This window comes from Antechinus flavipes, chromosome 2, assembly GCF_016432865.1.
Source record: "Antechinus flavipes isolate AdamAnt ecotype Samford, QLD, Australia chromosome 2, AdamAnt_v2, whole genome shotgun sequence".
NCBI classification, from domain to species: Eukaryota; Metazoa; Chordata; class Mammalia; order Dasyuromorphia; family Dasyuridae; genus Antechinus; species Antechinus flavipes.
The window spans coordinates 228,453,968-228,479,681 of NC_067399.1; the positions used below are offsets into that span (position 1 = coordinate 228,453,968).

General features: G+C 34.5%; 1 protein-coding gene across 1 annotated transcript in view; it reads left to right on the top strand.

Annotated features, from left to right (window-relative positions):
• Positions 1-25,714, top strand: part of LOC127548797 (bifunctional epoxide hydrolase 2-like) — a 63,292-nt gene that overhangs the window by 11,501 nt on the left and 26,077 nt on the right. Inside the window, exons 5-11 of the mRNA XM_051976386.1 lie at positions 710-832; positions 2,557-2,631; positions 6,087-6,182; positions 6,605-6,683; positions 14,519-14,553; positions 20,383-20,409; positions 22,274-22,359. Coding sequence (XP_051832346.1) covers positions 710-832; positions 2,557-2,631; positions 6,087-6,182; positions 6,605-6,683; positions 14,519-14,553; positions 20,383-20,409; positions 22,274-22,359 — 521 coding nt within the window. The remainder of the gene's footprint in view (positions 1-709; positions 833-2,556; positions 2,632-6,086; positions 6,183-6,604; positions 6,684-14,518; positions 14,554-20,382; positions 20,410-22,273; positions 22,360-25,714) is intronic.

The window sequence follows — 25,714 nt, forward strand, 5'->3', positions numbered from 1 at the left end:
TATATGTGTATAACTTTATATATAAATATATGCATATAAATATATCTCTATATACATTTATATGGATTTCCTACCCTGGATATTCCAAGGAAGATTTTAGATTGGACTATATGCTGGAACTATAGGACATAGACGTAAGCGGATTTTTAATTAAGTAAATATATGACCATATTCATATATATGTCTATACTTCTATGTATGTATATATTTATGCTTGTCTGAGCTGAGTTTTTTTTCTGCTATTCCAGAATCATAAGTTAGATACTGCAAGTGTTTCCAAAAATTATGTGATCTAGGGCAAAATCTGATCAGTACTTTCCTAATCTGAACTCTGCAAGTTTCTAACCTGGATCTGAGTATGTGAAATACTCTTATTGGATGATTACTTCTTGCAAGTTCCAATAAACTGCTGCTGAACTTAGCCAGTATCAATCAGTTGTAGAGCAGTGCAGGTTCAGAACCACAGCACAGCAGGCTCCCCTTTGGTCTAGATTTCAAGCCTTGGTTATTCCCCTGCAGGCTTTATACTGTGCTAGATTCTGGGACTATAAGAAGTAGACATGGATTTTTTTTCATTATTAATTTTATTGTATTAGGCTGACTTAAATTGATTATTCAGTCAAATCTTTTATGTCTCTTTGAATTATGTTTGACAAATAACTTTATCCTAAAACATTTTATACCATAGATTAACTTTCTCTTATCTCAGGCTATTTTCTTGGATGATGATGAAGCCAACCTCAAGAAAGCTCGTGAAGTAGGAATGGTCACGATCCTTGCCCAAAATACTGACATGGCTCTGAAGGAATTGGAAAAATCAACTGGCATACAGGTAATTATGAGCTTAAAGTTGTTGTATTAATTGTTGGAGCTAGTTTTGATCTAAGAATAAAAAGCCTTTTTGATTTAGCCTTTGTGGATGATTTTTAAAAATTCTTTATTGTTCTAAGTCCTTGTACTTTTCTTTAATTGATTTTTCTCCAACTTTCTACATTCCTTTTTTGTGTGTTTTAAATATGTTTCTTATAAACAATATATTTTGGGATTTTAATTGTTTATCCATTCTGCTATGCTTCTATTTTATGTATGAGTTCATTCCATTCACATGTAGTTATGATTACTAACTATGGATTTCCCCTTCATCTTATTTCTCCCTTCTTTCACTCTCTCCCTTCCTCTTTCCTCCCTCCTTCCTTCTATCCCTTCCTCCTCTTCCTCCTCCTCTTCCTCCTCCTTCTTCTTCATCTCTCTCTTACACACACTCTCACTCATTTTCTTTCTCTCTGTCTTTCACCCTATCCTTCTTCATCAGTGTTTTATTTCTGATCACCACCTCCATGAATCTGCCTTCTCTTTTATTAGCATGCCCTACATTCTTGTTTCCTTTCCCTTCACCTCCTATAGGATAAGATAGATTTCTATAACCAACAATAATATGTATGCATATTATTTATTCCCTCCTTGAACCAAATTTAATGGGAGTGAAGTTCAGTCCCATTTTTTCTCTCTACTGTAATAGGTCTTTCATGCCCCTCATGTGAAATAATTTACCCCATTCTTCCTCTTCCTTCTCTCTTCTCCTAGTGCAATCCTCTTTCTTACCCTTTAATTTTTTATATCATTCCATCTAAGTCAACTTATAACTGCACCATCTGTCTATGTATACCCCTCCTAACTACCCTAATATTGATATAATTATTAAGAGTTACAAGTATCATCTTCCTGTGTAGGGATGTAAACAGTTTAACATTATTGAATCCCTGTTTTCTCTTTCCTGTTTATCTCTTTGTGCTTCTTGAGTCTTGTATTTGAAAATGAGTTTTTCTGTTTAGCTCTAATCTTTTTTTAAATCTAGAATGCTTGAAAATTCTCTGTTTCCTTGAAGATCCTGAGTGAAATCTTTTCTATAATTCTTCTAACATATCTTTGGGCTGGGAAATTGTTTCACCCCACCCTTTTCTTGGTTCTGCAGCTCCAGAATTAATTTTGATACATGATTTAAATTGTTTGGAGGAGGATTTGGCAGACCTCAGGCAAGTGCCTGCCTTTTCTCCACCATCTTGCTCAGCCCTCCAGAAAAGAATTTCATATTCAAACCTCATCATTTTATTTTGGTCAATAGTAATTATTCCTTCAATTCATTACCTCATATTTTTCAGATGTAGTATATTACTTTGTCTTTTTTCTAGCCCTTTCCCTACCTTCTCTTTGTTTTTTCTCCAATTCACCTTTTTTTTTTTTACTAACACCATTAATTTTAGTATATTTCAATATAATGGTGCTATTTACTAAATATTTTCCATATCTCCTACATCCCTAAGGGCTGGTATTTGTATTCCAGGTTGGAAGCCCTTTTTGAAGTCTTCTCCAGGTCAAACATGATGGGTTCCTTTGAATAATCCTTATATGATCTTATCTCAAAATTCTTCACCATCCTATAATTGCTCCTTCCATGGTTTAGAGCTTTCTTTACCAACCTCAATACCCTAGAAAACACTGAAAAAATTTATGGAAGGAGACTAAGGGCTTGTCTTTCCTCATAATTTTTGTTTTCAGTTTCTCCACCAAAATATGATGCGACCTATTGCAGTACAGCCAAGCAATGTTGTCCATGGATTTGTTGAAGTTAAGGTAAGGACAATTAGTTTTGAATGAAGGTGGGCAGGAGTGAGAAATGAGAGTGTTTGTCCACACTGTTGTAGCATTTCACTTCTCCCTATAAGCACTGGTTACCATATAAAAAAAGGGCCAGGAATGTTTGACCAGATAGATCATATAGGTGGAGGTAGGTAATATAATAACAACAACTTACATTTGGATTGCACTTACTATGTGCAAGAATTTGCTCCTCATTCAACCATCACAACAAAATTAGGAGGTAGGTGTTGTTATTATTTCCATTTTACAGCTGAGGAAACTGAGAAAAGGAAGTGTAGAGATACCTCTGTATATTTTATGGCTGTGAGATATGGCATAACAATCTCCAAAAAATCAAAAATTATGATGATCTACTTCTAATGATTATTCTTCTTTCTACATAGTTATTTGTTTGTTGTTTCTCCATTAGACTGTGAGTTCCTTGAGATGATGAACTGTATCCCCTGCATTTAGCATAATGGCTGTGGTCAAATCTTAAGATAATCTCAAATATAGCTGGTGCTATCAATTTTGAAGATACTCCAAGGTCCATAATGTATGGCAGGGATACTGAGCAAAGCCAAAATAAAGCCATAGCACCCTTTTGCACAAATTAAAGATATACAATTCTTGTGTTAAGATTTATTAATTTCTCATTGTCTAATATTTAAACATGTCATTAATTGGAAAAGTGATGTATTAACAACAACATCAACTATGATAACAGTGATAATAGCTAGCATATATAGAACAGCTTAAGTTTTGCAAAGGGTTTTCCATATGTTATTTGTTCTGCACAACAACCCTGTGAGGTAGGTACTATTTTTATCCTGAACTTTTAAAATTAGATAAATGGGAGTTGTGAAAGGATTCAACCATTCTGGAGAACAATCTGGAACTATGCACAAATGGCTATCAGACTGTTCATATCCTTTGACCCAGCAGTGCCATTATTGGGTCTGTCTTCCAAGGAAACCATAAAGGAAGGAAAAGGACCCACATGTGCAAAAATGTTTTATAGCAGCTCTTTTTGAAGTAGCAAGGAATTGGAAAATGAGTAGATGTTCATCACTTGGGGAAATGGCAAAACAAGTTGTGGAATATGAAGGTAATGGAATATTATTTTCTATTAAAAATAATGATGAGTAGGTTGATTTTAGAAAGACATGAAAAGATTTACACGAATTGATGCTGAAAGAAATAAGCAGAATCAGTAATACATTGTACACAATAACAACAAGAATATGCAATAATATCAACTATGAAAGACTTGATTCTTCTCAGTGGTTCAGTGATCCAAAGCAACTCCAATAAACTGGACAGAAAATGCCATCTGCATCCAGAAAAAGAATTAAGGAGACTGAATGTAAATCAGTATATGCTATGTTCACTTCTTTCCTCGGTTTTTTAAAATATCTTCCATCATTTTTCTCTTTTGCTTTGCTTTTTCTCTCCCAACATGATTCATAAAGCAATGTGTATTAAAAAATTTTTTAAATAGGTAATTGAGGCAGAAAGAGATTAAATGAATTACCCAGAATCACACAGCTAGTGAGTATCTGAGGCTAGGTATGAAAATAAAAAGAAGGGGAAGTGTAAACTTGGATATCTCCTGACTTGTGAATTCCAATGTGTGAGCTAATGTGTAAACTCTCTTAAAGGTGTGAGCTTTACTGTGTGAACCAATTACATAAACATTGTTTCTATCAACTCTAATGAGTTAACACTTTGTAAGGATTCTAACAACTGTGAATTCCTTAGACAAGGAACTATCTCCCTAGCATTTAGTACAATTCATGTCACAGGGTAAGTTTTTAATAAATGCTTTTTGACTGACTCATGGCAACAGAGAGACACAAAACAGAGCATGAATAGGCTGCAATACAAATAGCAGCAAAACAGTACAGAAGCTGTCATTGAAGACATGTATATATGAAAGACAAGAAGGGTTGGTCATGAGGTGATAAGAAAGGATAAATAACTGATGGACAACAGAATGCCTACAATGTCAAGAAAAAATGAAATTGGAGAAGGCCCCTACCACAATGAGTAGACTCCCTATGGTGAATTTCTGGGAAAACATAGACAAAAATTACCCCTGATGGCAGGCCTGATTGGGTGGCCATATATATCAGTAGCTCAAATGTCCACTTACAGCTCCTCTAAGTTCAAAACAGGACATTTCAATCTCTAGCTTTAAGAGCTCCTTTCTCCCATCCAAAGATATTGTTGTGAGCTCTTGTTACCAGGTAAACATGTCTAGAAGAAGGCACCTAAAAACAAGTGATTGTAATTGTGCAAAAATAAATAACCTTTTGTGCAACCTGCTTGTCAAGTTAGAAAAAAAATAACAGATTGGGAGATGCTTGAAGACATAGATTGTTTTTCCCTTCTTCAGAAGTAGGTCATCATGGTTTTTGATTCTTTGGAGGTTATTGTGCCATATCTCACAGCCATAAATACAGAGAGATTTCTAACCTACCTTGCTTCAGTTTGCTCAGCTATAAAATGGGAATAATAATAATAACACCTACCTCCTAATTTTGTTGTAATGGTTGAATGAGATAATAATTAGCAAATTCCTGCATATAGAAAATGCAATCTATATGTAAGTTATTATTATCATTATTATTACCTACCATCAAGGTGTATTGTCAAAACAAAATTAAGATAATTTTTGTAAATCGTAAAGCACAATCTCACATGCTAGCTATTAATATTTAAGATAAAAAGAGCATTGGATTTGGAATCAAAGAACTGGATTCAATTTCTGCTTATCATGTAGTACTTGTGGCACCCTTGGAAATCATTTAAACTCTCTGAGCCTCAGTATCCTATAGAATGAAAGGTTGAATTAAGTGACCTTCACAGTCCCTCTTATTCCCTTCTCACTCCTTCTCTTCTCTTTCTGCCTCTCTCCCTCCCTTTCCCCTCCATATTATCTATTTATTTCCCTCTTTCCCTCCCTTCATCTCTTTCTCCTTCTTTTTTCCTTTCCCTTCTGACTCCTTCCCCTCACTCTTCTATCTTTCATTTTCTCCCCGCCTTTTTCCTCTCCCTCCCAGTTTCTATTTTCCTCTCTCTCCCTCCTTTATCTTTCTCTTTTCCCCTCTCTTCCTCCTTTTTCTTTTTTCATCTCTCCCCTTTTATTCCCACCCCATTCTTCTCTCTTTCACTCTTCCTCTTTCTCTTCTTTTTCTGCCTTTTTCCTCTCCTTCTTCCTCCCTCTCTTCCTCCAATGCAGTATATGCATTGTTCTGTTGTCTCTCTGTTCAGTATATGCATAGAATTGAGGAGGGAGAGGAGGAGAAAGAGTGCCTGCTAGAACCTATGGGTGACCAACAACCACATGAAGGTCAGCAGTGATCAGAGAATGTGGAGGCTTTGCCTTTGCATCTATTGTCCAGCCTGAGAACTTGTTATCCACAGCCTCTCTGTCTCTCACACAGCCTGGTGTTCAGCTACATTTCGTGGAGATGGGCTCTGGGCCTGTTGTGGTCCTCTGCCATGGCTTTCCTGAAAGCTGGTTCTCTTGGAGGTATCAGGTAAGTCTCAACCCAGATTGACTCCATTTTGATGAGGATGAGTTGAGGGGAAGAGGAATACTCTGATTCATTATGAAGAATAGTACAGAGAGTGTTAAGCATAAGTCAGGTAATACTGATTTATGCTGACTGAATTACCCAGTAACTCTCTTTGAAAATAAGTGACAAGTGACCTGTATGAATGGAAAGAGTTTACATAATGGGAGTTGTCTTTATTGTTGAAATCATGAGTCTGAACACTGCTCATTTTTCTCCTCCCTCAACCAAAAACTCAAAAAACTCAGACAAACAAAAAGAAACAACTAACTGGGATGTGGGGTCATGCAAATTCTCTGAATTTCTTTTAATTATTTTAGGCCAATAATTAAGAGAGCAGACAAAGGCAAGGTCATTAATACTAAATGCTTCATCTCATTCTTTAGATCCCAGCTCTAGCAGAAGCAGGCTACCGGGTTATTGTTCCAGATATGAAAGGCTATGGTGATTCTTCTGCCCCCTATGGTGAGTTCATTTTTATAGAGTTTATCAAATAAGATCACATTTGTAAAGTACAAAGCATAGTATTTGGCATATAGTAGGCACTTAATAAAAGTTTATTCTCTTCCTTTCTCTCTTTTAAGTAAATTATTCTTTTATTTAAGAGTAGTTCCCCTGCTTACTAGGATATGACATAAAAATAAATTATTTCACCTTCTCTGATCCTTATTGTCCTCACTTCTCAACAGGTAAGGGCCAGATCAGTTGACCTCTAGAGCTCAGAGGATATACAATACTGGGTCTAGAATCAGGAAGACATATCTTCAGGAGTTCAAATCTGCCTTCAGACATTGAGTGTCAGCCAGTGACCCTGAACAAGTCAGTTATCCCTGTGTCTTTTAGTTTCCTCATCTGTAAAAAGAGCTGGAGTAGGAAGTGGTAAACCACTCCAGTATCTTTGCTAAGAAAACCCTAAATGAAGTCAAAAAGTGTTAGACAGGAATGAAACAACTCAACAACTTCAACAAAAATTCATCTCTAGGGTCTCATCAATCCTTTCAAACCCTAATATACTGAGCAAGCACCTTGGTGCTGTGGAAACAATATTGACTCTTTCAAGTCCTGCTTCTGATACTTGCTATCAGTATAACCTAGAATCAGTGAATTTACCTGTGTCCCAAAGACCCCTCTCTCCATGAATCCCTCAGTGTGTAATTTAGCTAGATTGAACCTATTTGTCAGCAGTTCCCTCCTTTTTTAAGGAATGCTTGTCACAGCCTTTGTTTGAATCCACTTGGCCATGGATAAGATCATTCTCTAACAAACTTCTTCATCTGAAAAGTGGGGATGACAAAAGTACCTGTCTTGCAGGATTATTGTCATCATCAAATTATTTTTTTTCTTTTTTTATTATAGCATTTTTTTACAAGATATATGCATGGGTAATTTTTCAGCATTCACAATTGCAAAATCTTTTGTTCAAACTTTTCTCATCCTTCCCTCACTCCCTCCTCCAGATGGCAGGTTGACCAATACATGTTAAATATGTTAAAGTATAAGTTAAATACAATATATGTATACATGTACATACAATTATTTTGCTGTACAAAAGAATTGGACTTTGAAATAGTGTACAATTAGCCTGTGAAGGAAATCAAAAATGCAAGTGGGAGGGGTTGGGAATTCTATGTAGTGGTTCATAGTCATCTCCCAGAGTTCTTCACTGGCTGTAGCTGGTTCAATTCATTACTGCTCCATTGGAACTGATTTGGTTCATCTTATTGTTGAAGAGGACCGTGTCTATCAGAATTGATCACCATATAGTATTGTTGTTGAAGCATATAATGATCTCCTGGTCCTGCTCATTTCACTCAGCATCAGTTCATGTAAGTCTCTCCAGGCCTTTCTGAAATCATCTGCTGGTCATTTCTTACAGAACAATAATATTTCATAACATTCATATAACACAATTTTTTCAGCCATTCTCCAATTGATGGGCATTCACTCAGTTTCCAGTTTCTGACCACTACAAAGAGGTCTGCCACAAACATTCTTGCACATACAGGTCTCTTTCCCTTCTTTAAAATCTCTTTGGGATATAAGCCCAGTAAGTAGTAACACTGCTTGATCAAAGGGTATGCACAGTTTGATAATTTTTTGAGCATAATTCCAAATTGCTCTCCAGAATGGCTGGCTATATTCACAATTCCACCAACAATGCATCAGTGTCCCAGTTTTCCCACATCCCCTCCAACATTCCGCATTATCTTTCCCTGTCATTTTGCCAATCTGACAGGTGTGCAGTGGTATCTCAAAGTTGTCTTAATTTGCATTTCTCTGATTAATAATGACTTGGAGCATCTTTTCATGCGGCTAGAAATAGTTTCAATTTCTTCATTTGAGAATTGTCTGTTCATATCCTTTGACCATTTATCAATTGGAGAATGAATGGCTTGATTTCTTATACATTAGAGTCAATTCTCTATATATTTTGGAAATGAGGCCTTTATCAGAACCCTTGACTGTTAAAAAATGTTTTCCCAGTTTATTGCTTCCCTTCTAATTTTGTCTGCATTAGTTTTGTTTGTAAGAAAACTTTTCAATTTGATATAATCACAATTTTCTATTTTGTGATCAATAATGATCTCTAGTTCTTCTTTGATCATAAATCCCTTCCTCTTCCACAGGTCTGAGAGGTAAACTATCCTATGCTCTTCCAATTTATTTATAATCTCATTCTTTATGCTTAGGTCATGAACCCATTTTGATCTTATCTTGGTGTACGGTGTTAAGTGTGGGTCAATGTCTAGTTTCTGCCATACTAATTTCCAATTTTCCCAGCACTTTTTGTCAAATAGTGAGTTATTATCCCCAAAACTAGGGTCTTTGGGTTTGTCAAACATTAGATTATTAAAGTTATTGGCTGTTTTGTCCTTTGAACCTAACCTATTCCATTGATCAATTAGTCTATTTCTTAGCCAATACCAAATAGTTTTGGTAACTACTACTTTATAATATAATTTTAGATCTGGTATAGCTAGGCCACCTTCGTTTGATTTTTTTTCATTAATTCCCTTGAAATTCTTGACCTTTTGTTTTTCCATATGAACTTTGTTATTTTTTCTAGGTCATTAAAATAGTTTTTTTGGGAGTCTGATTGGTATAGTGCTAAATAAATAGATTAGTTTAGGTAGTATTGTCATCTGTATTATATTTGCTCACTCTATCCAAGAGCATTTAATATTTTTCCAGTTGGTTACATAAGACTTAATCTGTGTGAAAAGTGTTTTGTAGTTTTGCTCATAAAGCTTCTGATTTTCCCTTGGCAGATAGATTCCTAAATATTTTTTACTATCAATAGTTACTTTAAATGGTATTTCTCTTTGTAACGCTAACTTTTGGCTTTTGTTAGTGATATATAAGAATGTTGATGACTTATGTGGGTTTATTTTGTATCCTGCAACTTTGCTAAAGGTGTGGATTATTTCTAATAACTTTTTAGTAAAATCTCTGGGGTTCTGTAAGTATACCATCACATCATCAGCAAAGAGTGATAATTTGGTTCCCTCATTGCCTACTCTAATTCCTTTAATCTCTTTCTCAGCTCTTATTGTCAAAGCTAGCATTTCTAATACAATATTGAATAGTATTGAAACTTTGTTTCACTCCTGATCTTATTGGGAATGGTTGAAGTTTGTTCCCATTACATATGATGCTTACTGATGATATTAAATAGATGCTACTGATTATTTTAAGGAAAAACCCATTTATTCCTATACTCTCAAGTGTTTTTAAATAGGAATGGATGTTGGATTTTATCAAATGCTTTTTCTGCATCCTTTGAGATGATCATATGGTTTTTGTTAATTTGGTTATTAATATGGCCAATTATATTGATAGTTTTCCTAATATTGAACCAGCCCTGCATTCCTGGTGTCAATCCTACTTGATCGTGGTATATTATCCTGGGGATGATTTTCTGTAGTCTTTTTGCTAATATCTTATTTAAGATTTTAGCATCAATATTCTTTAGTGAGATTGGTCTATAATTTTCTTTCTCTGAACACTGGGAAATGAATATAAACTGCTTGCATTTTTGTTTTTCTTCCCGGGTTATTTATACCTTCTGAATTCAATTCTCCCTGTACAACAAGAAAACTGTCCGGTTCTGCACAAATATATTGTATCCAGGATATACTGTAACCTATTCAACATGTAAAGGACTGCTTGCCATCTCGGGGAAGGGGTGGAGGGAGGGAGGGGAAAAATCGGAACAGAAATGAATGCAAGGAATAATGCTGTAAAAAATTACCCTGGCATGTGTTCTATCAATAAAAAGATATTAAAATTTAAAAAAAATTTTCTTTCTCTGTTTTCAACTTACCTGGTTTAGGTATCAGTACCATGTCTGTGTCATAAAAGGAATTTGGTAGGACTCCTTCATTCCCTATTTTTTCAATTAGTTTATATAGCATTGGGGCTAATTGTTCTTTAAATGTTTGGTAGAATTCCTTATGATCCTGGGGATTTTTTTTTAGGGAGTTGATTAATAGCTTGTTCCATTTCTTTTTCTGAAATGGGACTATTTAAGCAATTTATTTCCTCCTCTATTAATCTGGGAAGCCTATATTTTTTGGACGTAGTCATCCATTTCACTTAGGTTATCAAATTTATTGGCATAAAGTTGGGCAAAGTAACCCCTCATCATTTCTTTAATTTCCTCTTCATTGGTGGAAAGTTCTCCCTTTTTATTTTTAAGACTACTAATTTGATTTTCTTCTCTCCTTTTTCTAATCAGATTTACCAAAGGTTTATCCATTTTATTGGTTTTTTCATAAAATCAACTCTTAGTTTTATTTATTAATTCAATAGTTTTTTTGCTTTCAATATTATTAATTTTTCCTTTTAATTTTAGAATTTCAAGTTTAGTATTTGATTGGGGGTTTTTAATTTGGTCTTTTTCTAGCTTTTTAAGTTGCAAGTCCAATTCATTGATCTTCTCTTTCTCTATTTTATTCAAGTAAGCTTCTAAAGATATAAAATTTCCCCTTATTCCCACTTTGGCTGCATCCCACAAATTTTGGTATGATTTCTCATCATTGTTATTATCTTGAATGAAATTATTAGTTGTGTCTATAATTTGCTGTTTCATCCAATCATTCTTTAAGATGAGATTATTTAGTTTCCAATTACTTTATGGTCTGTTTACCCCTAACTTTTTGTTGAATGTAGTTTTTATTGCATCGTGATCTGAAAATAAAGCACTTACTATTTCTGCCTTCTTGCATTTAATTTTGAGGTCTTTATGTCTTAATACATGGTCAATTTTTGTATAGATTCCATGAACTGCTGAGAAGAAAGGACTCTCCTTTCTGTCACCATTCACTTTTCTCCAAAGATATATCATACCTAATTTTTCTAATATTCTATTTGCCTCTTTAATTTCTTTCTTATTTGTTTTGTGGTTTGATTTATCTAATTCTGAGAGTGCAAGGTTGAGATCTCCCACTATTATAGTTTTGCTGTCTATTTCTTCTTGCAACTCTCTTAACTTATCCTTTAGGAAGTTAGATGCTATACCACTTGGTGCATATATGTTTAGTATTGACATTGCTTCATTGTCCATGCTACCCTTTAGCAAGATACAGTTTCCTTCCTTATCTCTTTTAATTAGATCAATTTTTGCTTTTGCTTGATCTGAGATAAGGATGGCTATCCCTGCTTTTTTGACTTCACCTGAAGCATAATAGATTCTGCTCCAGCCTTTTATCTTTACTCTGTATGTATCTCTCTGCTTTAAATGTGTTTCCTGTAAATAACATATTGTAGGATTCTGGCTTTTGATCAGTTTGCAATCCACCTCCGCTTTATGGGAGAGTTCATCCCATTCACATTTACGGTTAAAATTACTAATTCTGTATTTCCTGCCATCTTATTATCCCCAGATTATGCTTTTTTTTCTCTTGCCTCCCCTTTCCCCCTTTCCCAGTATTAAATTTATGGGCACTATTTGTGTCACACAGCTCTTTCTCTTTAGGATCCCTCTGACCTCATTTGAATCCCTTCCCCTTTCTTGTACCCTTCCCTTATTACTCTTTTCCTTTTCCCTTTTCCTCTCTCACTTTTTAATGAGGTGAAAGAAGTTTCTCTGTAAACCAAATATGTCAATTATTTTCTTTTTGAGCCAAACCTGATGAGAGCAAGATTCACACAATATTCTTCCCCCTCTCTAAATTCCCTCAGATATGATAGATTTCCTTTGCCTCTTCATGGGATGTAGTTTCCCTCTTTTTATCTCCCCTATTCCCTTTTTCTAATACTATCCCCTTTTTCTAACACTGTCCCCTTTCCATTTCTTCTTCCCTTTTTTATGTTATATCAGTAAAATCAAATTATACATGTATTCTGTATATATATATCCACCACAGAAATACAGTTCTCAAGAGGTTTTTTTTTTTTTACCTTTTTCTGCTTCTCTTGAGTCCTAAAGTTGGAAATCAAATTTTTTGTTTAGATCTGGTTTTTTCCTTAGAAAAATATGGAATTCATCTATTTCATTAAATGTCCATCTTCTTCCATAGAAGAAAATGCTCAACTTAGCTTGGTAGTTTATTCTTGGCTGCATTCCAAGTTCTTTTGCCTTTTGGAATATCGGATTCCAAGCCCTTGGATCCTTTAATGTTGGAGGCAGCCAAATCTTGAGTGATCCTTATTGTGGCACCTCGGTATTTGAATTGTTTTTTTTTTTTTCTCTGACTGCTTGTAATATTTTTTCCTTAGTCTGATAGTTCTGAAATTTAGCCACAATATTCCTTAGAGTTTTTATTTTAGGGTCTTTTTTTCAGAAGGTGTTCAATGAATTCTTTCAATGCCTATTTTACCCTCTGCTTCTATTACATCTGTGCAATTCTCTTTGATGATTTCCTGTAAAATAGTATCTAGGATCTTTTTTTCATCATAATTTTCAGGAAGTCCAATAATCCTCAGATTATCTTTCCTAGATCTATTTTCCAGGTCTGTTCTTTTTTCCAAGTAGATATTTAACATTTTTTCCTAATTTTTCATTTTTTGGTTTTGCATGACTGATTCTTGATGTCTCAATGAATCATTCATTTCTATTTATTCAGTTTTGATTTTTAATGAGTTATTTTCTTCATTAGCTTTTTTTTTTTACTTCTTTTGTATATGTCCAATTGAGTTTTTAAATGAGTTGTTTTGCTCTGTGGAATTTTTTTTCCATTTCACTAATTTTTTTAAACTAAGCTATTTTCTTTTTCCAATTCACAAATCCTACTTTCTTGGGAGTTTTTTAATCTTTTCCATTTTACAAATCCTGCTTCCATAGGAGTTCTTTACCTTTTCTAATTCACAAATTCTATTTCCCTGCACTTCCTGGGAGTTCATTACCTTTTCCAATTCACATTTCAGGAAATCGTTATTCTCTTGCATAGCTTCTTTTTCCTTTCTCCATTTTTCTTCTAGCTCTCTTTTAAGATTTTTTTTTTTATAGTTTCTTCTAGGAGAGCTTTGTGTGATGGGGACTAGGTTACATTCCCCTTTGCAGTTTTGTCTGGAGACTGTCTGCTATTAGTCTCCTCAGGGTTAAAAACTTGTTCTCTTTCTGTATAGAAGCTTTTGATTGTCCTTTTAGGGTTTTTTTACTCATTTTTTTAAAGCCTTTAGGGTCTGATTTCAGGGCAAGGAAGTTACCAGCTTCCTCTGCAAAGCAGGGAATGCTCTGGACATTATGGACAGTATATGGTATATGGACAGTAGCTGTCCTGCCAATGGGCTGCAAAGAGTGGCCGAGCTGCAGGAATGTTCTGGGAAAAGTTCCCCACTGGAAGTGATTTAGATCTGGGCATCACAGCTGAGCTACGAAAGTGCCCTAACCCCGCTGTTCGGATTAGTGACTGTCCTGAGGCTACAGACTGAGCAGCAAAAGTGTCACTACCCCAGGCCAAAGCTCTATCCCTATTTGCGCCTCTCAGGACAAACCTTTTCTGGCAGTCTTCCAGATTATCTTCATCTGGTAAATTGTTGCACTTCCAATCTTCATGAATTTTACCAGTCAAGTGCTATTTTTGAGGCTGAATTTAATAATTCATAGTGAGGGTATGAGAGAGGCTCAGAAAGTCACATGTGCCTTCTCTGTCACCTTGACTCTGCCCCCAATCTATCATCAAATTATGTGAAGCACTTTGCAAATTTTAAAATGATCCCTATATGTTATAGTGAAACCAGGGCAGTTTTCACTTCCTCTGGAATAGGGAAAGAGAGGAACTTGACACATGAGCATCTGGGAATTCCAGAATAGGTTTTAATAAATTACATGATAGAAATTTTTTTCTTTCCTTCAGAAATAGAAGAATATTCCCAGGAAGTCATATGTAAGGTAAGGAAGAACTGTTTGACAATTTTTTTCAATTTCATTTCATTAATGCAGACTACCCTCAGGAAAGTAATTGAATTCCCTCCTAGAGATAGAAAGAGCCATTTGTTTTTCTAAAATTCTTTCTAAACTTCTATCATCTTAGTCTTTACTCTAGTTAACCTAAGTTGCTTTCTCAGTATAATGTTGAAATTGCTTTTGTACGACCCCCCAAAAAGCATAAGGAGTCAATTCATTAGTATTTTTTTCTTTAGCAAGCCAGCTGGTCAACTAATTAGCAAGATTTGTTGAATTTGTGGTATTCCAATCAAATTACTTATTTGGATGGTAAAAAAATAGAAAGACCCAGTGAAGGCTCTAAAATTCAAAGCTTTTTATTTTGTTGTTTGTTTTTGTTTGTTTGTTTGTTTTTACAAGGCAGTCATGGTTAAATGGCTTGTCCAGGATTACACAGTTAATCACTTGTGTCTGAGATTAGATTTGAATTCAGACCCTCATGTCTTCAGGGCCACTGCTCTGTCCACTATACCATCTAGCTACCCCCTAGTTTCAAAATTAATAAGAAAGTACCTTTATTCCTTCTAATTGTGAAGAGGAAATTTTCTTGACACCTGTGACTCTTAATGACCACATGACCCCTGGCTCAGATGAAATTCTGTATTATTCATTAAGGAAGGAGAGAATTGGTACATGTGGCTGTTAAGCCACTGTTAGTGACATAAGAGAATGGAGAGTGGAAGAGAAACAAAAGGCCTGGAGAAGGGCAGATGTCCTACTTTCCTAAAAGGAGGAGGAAGTACTCACAGTGTACTGTGATCTTAACTTTGATTCCTGAAAAATTTTTAAATTTATTATGAATGAGATAGTTAGTGGGCATCTTGAAAGGAAGAGCAATAAGACTCTTGCAGAAATGAGTGATATCAATCTAACTTTACTTCCTTTTTTTTGGTAATGAAATTTAAGTAAAGAAGTGCAGAACTTGAGAAGTTCTGCAAGATATGTGAAATATTTCATTGGAAAAACAACTAACCTGGAAAATAGATTCAGGAGAGATCATTTAAAAATTACTTGAAAACCATGTTTTGTTTTGTTTTGTTTTAAGAACCTGGCTATCATCTTTCGAGAAATTATGAAGGAAAGCTGTCCTGATATTCTAGGACTAGAGAGTAAAGTAGAAATTGAAAGAATCCACTGATCACTTCTTAAAAGATCCCAAGATGAAAACTCCCAGGAATATTATAGCCAAGTTCCAGAACTCCTAGGTCAAAATGAAAATAATGAAAGCATCTAGAAAGAAACAATTCAAATACAGTGGAACCACAGTTAGGAAAATTCAAGATTAGCAACTTCTACATTAAAGGATCAGAAGGCATGGGATATAATACTCTAAAGAACAGTGGAGCTAGAATTACAAACAAGAATGACCTATCCAGCAAAATAGAGTATAATTCTTACATTCACAGAAAAAGAGGATTTTCAAGCTTTTGTGATGAAAAGACTAGAGCTGAGTAGAAAACTTGACTTTCAAACATAAGACTCAGGAGGCGCATAAGGAGGCAATCAGGGAAGGGAAGTCATAAGGGACTTAGCAAGATTTATCTGTTTACATTCCTACAGGGAAGATGATATTTATAACTCATAGAAACTTTCTCATTACTATAGCAGTTAGAAGGGGCATTTGTAAATAGAAGGCACAAGTATGACTTGAATATAAAGGGATAATACCCCCCAAATCAATTCAAATCAAGAAGTTAAAAGGGAATGTATTGGGAAAAAGGAAATGGGACAGGTGGAATGGTGTAAATTATCTGCCATAAATGAAGCAAGAAAAAGCTTTTACAGTAGAGGGGAATAGGGAGAGATGGTGAGAAGTTCGTAAACCTTACTTATTCTCTTTATAATTGGCTCAAAGAAGAAATAACACATGCATGCAATTGGATATAGAAATCTATATTACTCTGCAGGAAAGTGGGATGGGAAGGGGATACCAAAAATGCGGAAGGTGATAGAATAGAAAACTGATATTGAAGAAGGAGTAGATAGAAGCAAAATACTTTTGAGAAGGATTGAGATGAGAAAGGAGAGAGAATAAAATAAATGTGGGAAATACCATTAGCCATAGTAATTATTTAAAGAATTTTGAAGCAAGTTTCTCTAATTAAGGCTTCATTTCTTTCTTGTTTTAAAATCAAAGCTTTTCATTTTCAAAACATATGTGTGGATAGTTTTTCAACATTGAAAAATTGCAAAACCTTATGTTTCAAATTTTCCACCCTTCCCCCCACTCCCTCCGCTAGATGGCAAATAATCCAATACATGTTAAACATGTTAAAATCATATGTTAAATCCAATATATGTATACATATTTATACAATTATCTTGTTGCACAAGAAAAATCAAATCAAAAAGAAAAAACTGAGAAAGAAAATAAAATGTAAGCAAACAACAACAAAAAAGTGAAGATACTATGTTGTGATCCACATTCAGTTCCCATAGTCCTCTCTCTGGGCTTAGATGGCTCTCTTCATCACAAGATCATTGGAACTAGCCTCAATCATCTCATTGTTGAAAAGAGCCATGTCCATAAGAATTGAGCATCATATAATCTTGTTGTTGCTGCTATATATAATGATCTCCTGGTTCTGTTCATTTCACTAAGCATCAGTTCATGTAAATCTCTCCAGGTCTCTCTGAAATCATCCTGCTGGTTATTTCTTACAGAATAATAGTATTCCATAGCATTCATATACCATAACTTATTCAGCCATTCTCCAACTGATGGCATCCACTCAGTTTCCAGTTTCTTGCCACTACAAAAGGACTGCTACAAACATTTTTGCACATGTAGAACCATTTCTCTCTTTTATGATCTCTTTGGGATATAAACCCAATAGAAACACTGCTGGATGAAAGAGTGTGCATATTTTGATAGCTCTTTGGACATAGTTCCAAATTGCTCTCCAGAATGGTTGAATTGGTTCACAACTCCACCAACAATGTATTAGTGTCCCAGTTTTCCCATATCCCTTCCAACATTCATCATTATCTTTCGCTGTCATATTAGCCAATCTGAGAGATGTGTAGTGGTACCTCAGAGTTGCCTCAGTTTGCATTTCTCTGATCAATAGTGATTCAGAGCACCTTTTCATATTACTAGAAATGATTTCAATTTCATCTACAAATTGTCTGTTCATATCCTTTGACCATTTATCAATTGGAGAAATGGCTTGAATTTTTGTAAATTTGAATCAGTTCTCTCTCTCTCTCTTTTTTTTTTTGCTGAAGCAATTGGGCTTAAGTGACTTGCCCAAGAGCACAAATCTAGGAGGATCAATTCTCTATATATTTTAGAAACGAGAAGGCCTCATTCCTCGAATGTATAGAAAACAGAGTCAAATTTATACATAGAAAAAATGAGCCATTCCCCATTTGATAAATGATCAAAAGATAAGAACTATACGCAAAGGACTATAAAAACATGTATATACTTTGGTCTAATAATACCACTACTAGGCACGGATCCTAAACAAGGAAAAGGATCTGCATGTACAAAATTATAACAACTCTTTTTTTCAGGGAAAAGAATTGAAAATTGAGAGAATGCCCATCATTTGGCGAATAGCTCAGTAAGTTTTGCTAAATGATTATGATGGAACATTATTGTTCTGTGGGAAATGATGAGCTTTCAGAAAAATTTAGAAATTCCTCCATGAATTCAAGAAAAGTGAATTGTACTATGTTTAAAGTAATAATAATGTTGTTTGATGAACAACTGTAAATGATTTTGCTATTCTCAGCAATACAATGATCCACAACTATTTGTTTTAAAAAACAAATGTAAAAAAATTGTTTTACATGTAACTGGGGGAAACAAAAAATATTAAATTAAATACCCCCAAAATCCTAATTAATGCCAGGTTGCCCAAGAAGAAAACAAAAAAAAAGGTGGAAAGTCTGAGTTTACCCCAATCCTGCCAGCTCCAGGATAGATAAATGGATAGACAAACAAATGGATAGTTGGATAGGTAGATAGGTAGATAGATAGACAGAAGGATGGATAGAAGGACAAATAGATAAACATGTATAGATGAACATGTGGACAGACAAACATTCAGATAGAAGGGCAGAGATAAATAGATGAATGTATTGACAAACAGGTGAACAAGTGGATAAACAGAGACAGGTGGACAGATAAATAGATGTATGAATGGGTGGATACATGGACAGGTGGACAAACAGCTAAAAAAGAATTATTGGACTACCTGAAAGCCATGATCAAGAAAGAAGTTAAGAACGTGAATAGAATTTTTAAAAGATTAAATAAGATAGACATCTGGAGAAAATTGAATGGGGACAGAAAATAATATACCTTTTTCTTAGCAATACATGGTACTTACACAAAAAATGTGTACACAAAAATGTATAGAGGAACAAACACCTCATAAATACAGAAATGAAGAAATATTAAATGAATCATTTTCAAGACATGATGCAACAAAAATTACATTCAATAAAAGCCATAGAAAGATAAACTAAAAATTAATTGTAAATTAAGTGATCTAATCCTAAAGAATGAATGACTCAAACAATAAATCATAGAAACAATCAACAATTTTATCCAAGGAAACAAAAATAATGAGATAGCATACCAAAATTTATGGATGCAGCAAACATGGCTTTTAGGGAAATTTTTATATCTCTAAATGCTTACATGAATATAATAAAGAAAGAAGAGATCAATGAATTGAGCATGCAATAAAAAAAACAAAGAAAAACATTAAAAATCTAATTAGAAATTCTGAAAATCAAAGGAAAAATTATTAAAATTGAAAGTAAGAAAACTATTGAACATTAGTTGAAAAGTGGCTGAACAAATTGTGGTATATGAATGTAATGGAATACTATTGTTCTACAAGAAATTAAGAGCATGCTAATATCAGAAAATTCTGTAAAGATTTACATGAACTGATGCTGAGTAAAGTGAGAACTAAAAGAAGTTGTATACCATAACAGCAAGATTATGTGATGACCAACTAACTATGATAAACTAAGTTCTTCTTAGCAATGCAATAATCCAAAACAATTCCAAAAGACTTTGAGTGGAAAATGCTATCCATACCCTGAAGAAGAACTATGGAATCTAATGCAAATCAAAGCATTCTATTTTCAATTTTGTTGTTATTTTTCTTTCTCTAGGATTTTCTCTTTTGTTCTGATTCTTCTTTCACAACATGATTGATGTGAAAATATGTTTAATATAATTGAACCTGTATAACCTATATCGGATTGCCATATTGGAGAGGGGAGAGAGAGGAGGATTTCCCAAAGTGGAAATCAAAACATTCTAAAATATAACATATATATGTATTATATTAATATATAATATATATAATATAAAAATATAAATGTCAAAAGCTAATAAATAAAGTAAAAAAAAAAAAGAAATTGCAGAGGAACAGATAATGTCTATAAATTACTTATAGACCTAAAAGTACTTTTGTGCATTTTTTCCTCTGAAACTCTTTTTATCATCAACTCATTCTTATTTCAAGGTTTAGATAGAAATAGTCTGGAAACAAGTGACCCTGTTGCTATTATCCCTTTATAATCAATCTTCTATAGAATTCTTGTAAGGTGGATGAAAGAACTGTGTTTTTAAGTTAAATAAATGTATCAGTATTATTGTTATCATTATTCCTGTGGAAGAAGGAAATGGGAAGGTCTAGAGTGATTCTAACACACTATCAGAGTGATATTTGAATGAAGGTGAATCAACATGTTGAGGTATTGAGCAGACATTTCTAACTCTTCTTATTTTTTTTTCTTCTTTAGGAGCTGATTATTTTTCTGGATAAGCTGGTAAGAAATTGGGCTATTCCACTACAGAGTGAAAATCATCAGTGAAGCATTCATGGAAGGAGTGTGTGATTTGAGGTGGACCTTGAAAGGAAGCCAGGATTCTAAGGGGCAAAGAAAGGAGGGAGAAAGGTGTATTCTAGGGAGACAGTAGAAATAGATGATGGAAAATGAAATGTGTGATGGAATGACAAATTTAGAGTTGGAAGGTATTTTGGAAATCAATGAGTCCAAGTATCTCTCTTTATAGATAAAGAAACTGAGATATGAGGTTTAATAACTTACCCAAGATCACATAGACAATAACTAGCAGAATGGATACTGCAGCCAGAGTCCCCTGATTCTAATTTCCATGCCATTTCTAGCTCATGTCTGGGAAATATAGAGCTAACTACATATTGGTTATAGTTGAAGTAATCAGAACAGATGGAATCTCTAAGGAAAAGATCGATAGAAAAGACTGGTTAAAAAAAGAAGAGAAAAATAGAAATACAAAAAGCCTTTTAGGGTACATTTTGAGGATGTGGAGTACAAAAGTAGGTTGAAGAAAGAGCAGTGCTTCTCATAATAGGAAAATCAGAACAATGTAGTGTAGAAGCTAAAAACAAAGCTTTTTAAAAAAAAAGTTTTCTTTCCATTAACAAGAACTTATTATCCTCAGGGGAAAGGGAAGGAAAAAAAACACTTGTAACCTATATGCAAAATCTAGGAAAACAAATCCCCACATTGGGCATTCCTAAAATGTGCTTATCCTTCTGTATCTTGAGCTCATTGCCATTCCATCTGTGCCCTTCCATCTGGAGATGGGTAACATCATTAATTGGTTCTTTGGAATCATTGTTGGTAATTACATTGATCAGAATTCTTAAGTCTTTCAAAGTTGTTTGTCTTTACAATATTGTTACTTTTGAAACTGTTTTCTTGGTTCTCACTTTGTACTATCTTGATTCATATAAGCCTTCCCAAGTTTCCCTGAAACCAGAAGGAGTTCACAAATGGTACAAGGGGGGAGTTCAGAGATAAAAAAAAAAAAGTGAGCACTGAGGAGGGGGAGGAAAGAGGGAGAAGCCACTGGATTTGGTGATTATTAGGTGATAATTGATAACTTTGTAAAGTTTCCAGAAGTATGGTGAGGATGAGTCCAAATTATTAGTCAATCTATAGGCATTTATTAAGTATCTGCTAAATGCCAGGTACTAGGCTGAGCATTTCAAAAGAAAAGTAATCCCTGATCTTTAGGAGCTAATACTTTGCTAGGTTAAGTCAAAAATGTTAAAGTATTATAGACAAGACAGTAAATATTGGCCACTTGTTCAAAAAGTTTAGAAGGTAGGAAATGGGATGAGAGCTTCTTCAGTGGTTTAGAGTTATCAAGTAGACAATTCTGAGGATTTGGAGAATTTTCAAATTTGAAAGAAGGAAAAAGCTTGTGGAGACAGGTAAAAGATACCTGGGGTGGATAAATGAGAGAACAGAGTTCTTGAAGAAATGCCAACAAACAAGAACAAGAGACAAGAAAGGAGTTTATTTTAGAAAAGGGTTGGGATAACTCTCTTTGAACCAGGATAGGTGAGAGAATAGGTGGATTTAACATCAGATGGGTTTTGTAGTAGAGAGGAAAGAAGATGAATGATGGGGCTAGTTAGGGCTAGAGGAGAATGGAAGCATGGGGTAGTTGTTATGAAGATTATTTTAGGAAATCTCTGACAGAGTTTTTAAAAGAAAATTAATTCTGAACAGCAGAATTAAATGAAACTTTTGGAATCTCTTTTAGCAAGAATTCTAATTCTTCAGGGCATTGGAGCTGTGTATTTGTTGACCCATACTCTATTTCATATCTCATCTCATATATGTTTCTATTCTTCAGGGTATTTTCCAAGCAGTGTTTATTGGCCGTGACTGGGGTGGTGTTATGGTGTGGAACCTGGCCCTCTGGTATCCAGAAAGAGTAAGGTAACTACAGAACACAGTGTGGTGGACTGAGCTAGCAGAGGGTGGGAAAAGCACCTGTTTTGGGGTCTCAGTATTCTAAACTATAAGATAAAACTACTTGACATCTAAGGACTCATAACTCTAAATTTTTATTTGTGATATAATTTTAGTTATAATCAAATTCCTGAAATTCTTCATGTTAAGACTATCTGATAGGTAGAGTAGGATATAAACTTATTAACACATTAGCAAAGATTAATTAATTGCTCTGAATATGGGCAACATCACTCCTTTCCTCTCATTTCCAATTCTGGATTATATAAAACCTAAAATCTGAAAATAACATGTAATTAATATTCTTGATACTCACACACACACAAATGCTATGACACACATACACCTCTACCTACATACATAAATGATAGGGCAGATTTAATTATTGATGCACTTATGGTAGGGATTTGGTTTGATCTGGGCCTTGAAGTATTTCCAGGATTTTAAGGGACAGAGAGAGAAGAAGCTATAATGGGGATTGGTTATATAAAATGAATAGGCAATAGAATGTTACATGTATGTATGTGTGAGTGTAAATATATACACACGTGCACATACATATATATTCACATTTCTTTTCAGTACACCTACTATTTATTGAATACCTACTGTGCGCCAGGCACTTTGATTAGTTCTGGGAATTTAAAGACCAAAACTATCCTTGCTTTTGAGAAACTTAAATTTTACAGAATAGAAAAAATACAGAAATACATCCCACTATCAGTGTGTAAGTTGTATTTAAGGGTTAGTGTGACCCAGGGAACTCACAAAACACCTCAGTTACTTGAGAAACTCTCAACCTCTAAGCCATGTAACAATTGCCTGCTATCAATGGGGGCAAATTCTAATAGAAACAGAGACCACAAACCATACCTAAAGATTCTTGTATATTGATGTAGAAAATTACTTATTAGCATTATCTATTCAATTATGTTTTCATTTCTTTTAAATACTTTCCAATTACTTATTAATATGGTTTGGGCAACATTCTGGAGTGTTGTGTCATTGGGCACATGTTTGATACCTCTATCCTGTATGGTGTGGTGAGGAGGAATTTTCTCCTCTGAAATATATATATAGAGAGAGGGTCAGTTAGATGGTGCAGTGGATAGAGTGCCACTGCTTGTCCTGAAATCAGGAGGACTGAGTTCAAATTCTCCCTCAGACAAACTGTGTGACTGTGGGCAAGTCATTTAACCCCAATTGCCTCAGGGAAAAAAAGAAATATAAATTGAAATCATATGACTCAATAACCTTCCTCTACCCTACTTTCTAACCTCCAACCTCTGCTCCATCCTCCAAAAACTATGTTCAAGGTATTCTTTATTTGGTATTCTCTATAGTAGTTTTGGAAGCCAATATCTTAGAATGTCTTTAAAATTCTGGGATGCCAATTTATTTGGGTTTTTTAATCATAGAAATCAGGGGCAGCATATAATACGTATTGGAACCTCTCTGTTGGGAAATGTCAAACCTTGATATTTAAATCTGGATAATATCTTTAAAAAGCAGAGCCAAGATGGTAGAGTACAGGTAGCAACTCAGCAGAACTCTCCCTACATTCCCCTGCGAATATCTTTAAAATAATTCCTCAAATAGAATTCTGGAGTGGCAGAGCCAAAATCACATTGAGGTGAGAAATTTTTCCAGCCTAGGTGACTCAGAACGTCAGTAGAATAGGTCTGTGACACAGGAGTGGGGACCTGTCTGAGGAGCACAAACAGCAAGCTTTGGAGATGGCCATGAAAGCAGTACCAGCAGCTTCCAAAGCTGTCATCCTAGAGACAGTAAGAGGCTGGACAAGTGGTCAGAAAGAGATTACAGAGAATCTTTTGCTGACATTGAGTGTCCCTGGCACAATTGGCAACTCTATTGCTCATACCTAATTCTGGGTCGAAGTTTCGAAATGGAAATGATTGCTTCTGGTTAGTCACAAGGCAGCAATACTGGTCATAGTTCTGTGGGGAGAGGATCACTAGCACCTGTACCTGCAGCTGCAGGAGAGCAGGGATCCTTCCTGGGTTAGACCAGAGGACAGACTAGGAGAACTATAATCAGACTTGTTCCTAAACCACCTTGGAAACATTAAAAACTTCTAGACCTCTAAAATTAGCTCTGAAAACAACAGCACAATGCTTTTCCACCTAGAGAGAAACAGAATCCAATATCAATATAAAGTTTAAAGTCAAGAAGTCAAATGGAAAAATTAGTAAGGAACAGAAAAATAATTTAACCACAAAAAAGCTACTACAATGGCAGGGAAGACAAAGACAAAAACTCAGAAGAAAACAATGGGAAAAGATCTACAAGCAAAGCTTTAAAAAATGCTAATTGAAGCCAAGCATAAAAAAAAGTTCCTGAGTTAAAGAAAGAGAGAAGAGTGACAAAGGAAAAGCCAAGGGAAGAAATTAAAATGAGGCAATAAAATTATGAAAAGAGAATTAATAACTTGATAAAATAAGCAGAAAAGGGGCAAGTTGTTGCCATGAAAAGCCTACAGTCACAAAGATTCATCTTCCTGACTTCAAATTTGGCTTCCAACACTTATTAGCTGTGTGATCCTGGGCTTAAGTAGTGACTTAATCCTGATTGCCTGGGGAAAGTAGATAAATAAAAGGATAAATAGATAAACTAAACTAAAAGAGGAAATGGCAAATCACACCAGTATCTTTATCAAGAAAAATGGTTAAACAACAACAACAAATGAGCCACAGAAAAGTAGGGAAACAACCAAAACTTTAAAGAATAAAATTGGCCTAATGTGAAAGAGGTACAAAAATTTACTGAAGAAAAGAATTCCTTAAAAAGCAGAATAGGCTAAATAGGAAAGGAGATAAAAAATTCACCAAAAAAAGAATTTAAAAACAAAAAAGCAAAATTGGCCAGATGGGAACAAAGCTACAAAAGCTCATTGAAGAAAATAAGTCTTTAAAAATAAGAAATAACTTCATGAAAGATCAGGAAGTGATAAAAAAGTAAAAAAATAAAAAATAAAACATATAAAATATCTATTCAGAAAAACAACTGGCCTGAAAAATAGATTAAGGACAGATAATTTAAGAATTATTGGATTATCTAAAGTCATGATAAAAAAAAACAAATTAGGTATCATATTTCAAGAAATTATCAAGGAAAACTGCCTCAATATCTTAGATTCAGAGGGTAAAATGGAAATGGAAAGAATTCACTGATAACTTCCTCACAAAGATGCCAAAATGAAAACTTTCAGGAATAATAGTCAAATTTTACAGTTCTTAGTTCAAGGAGAAAATACTGCAAGCACCTAAAAAGAAACAATTTAAATATTCTGGAACCACAATCC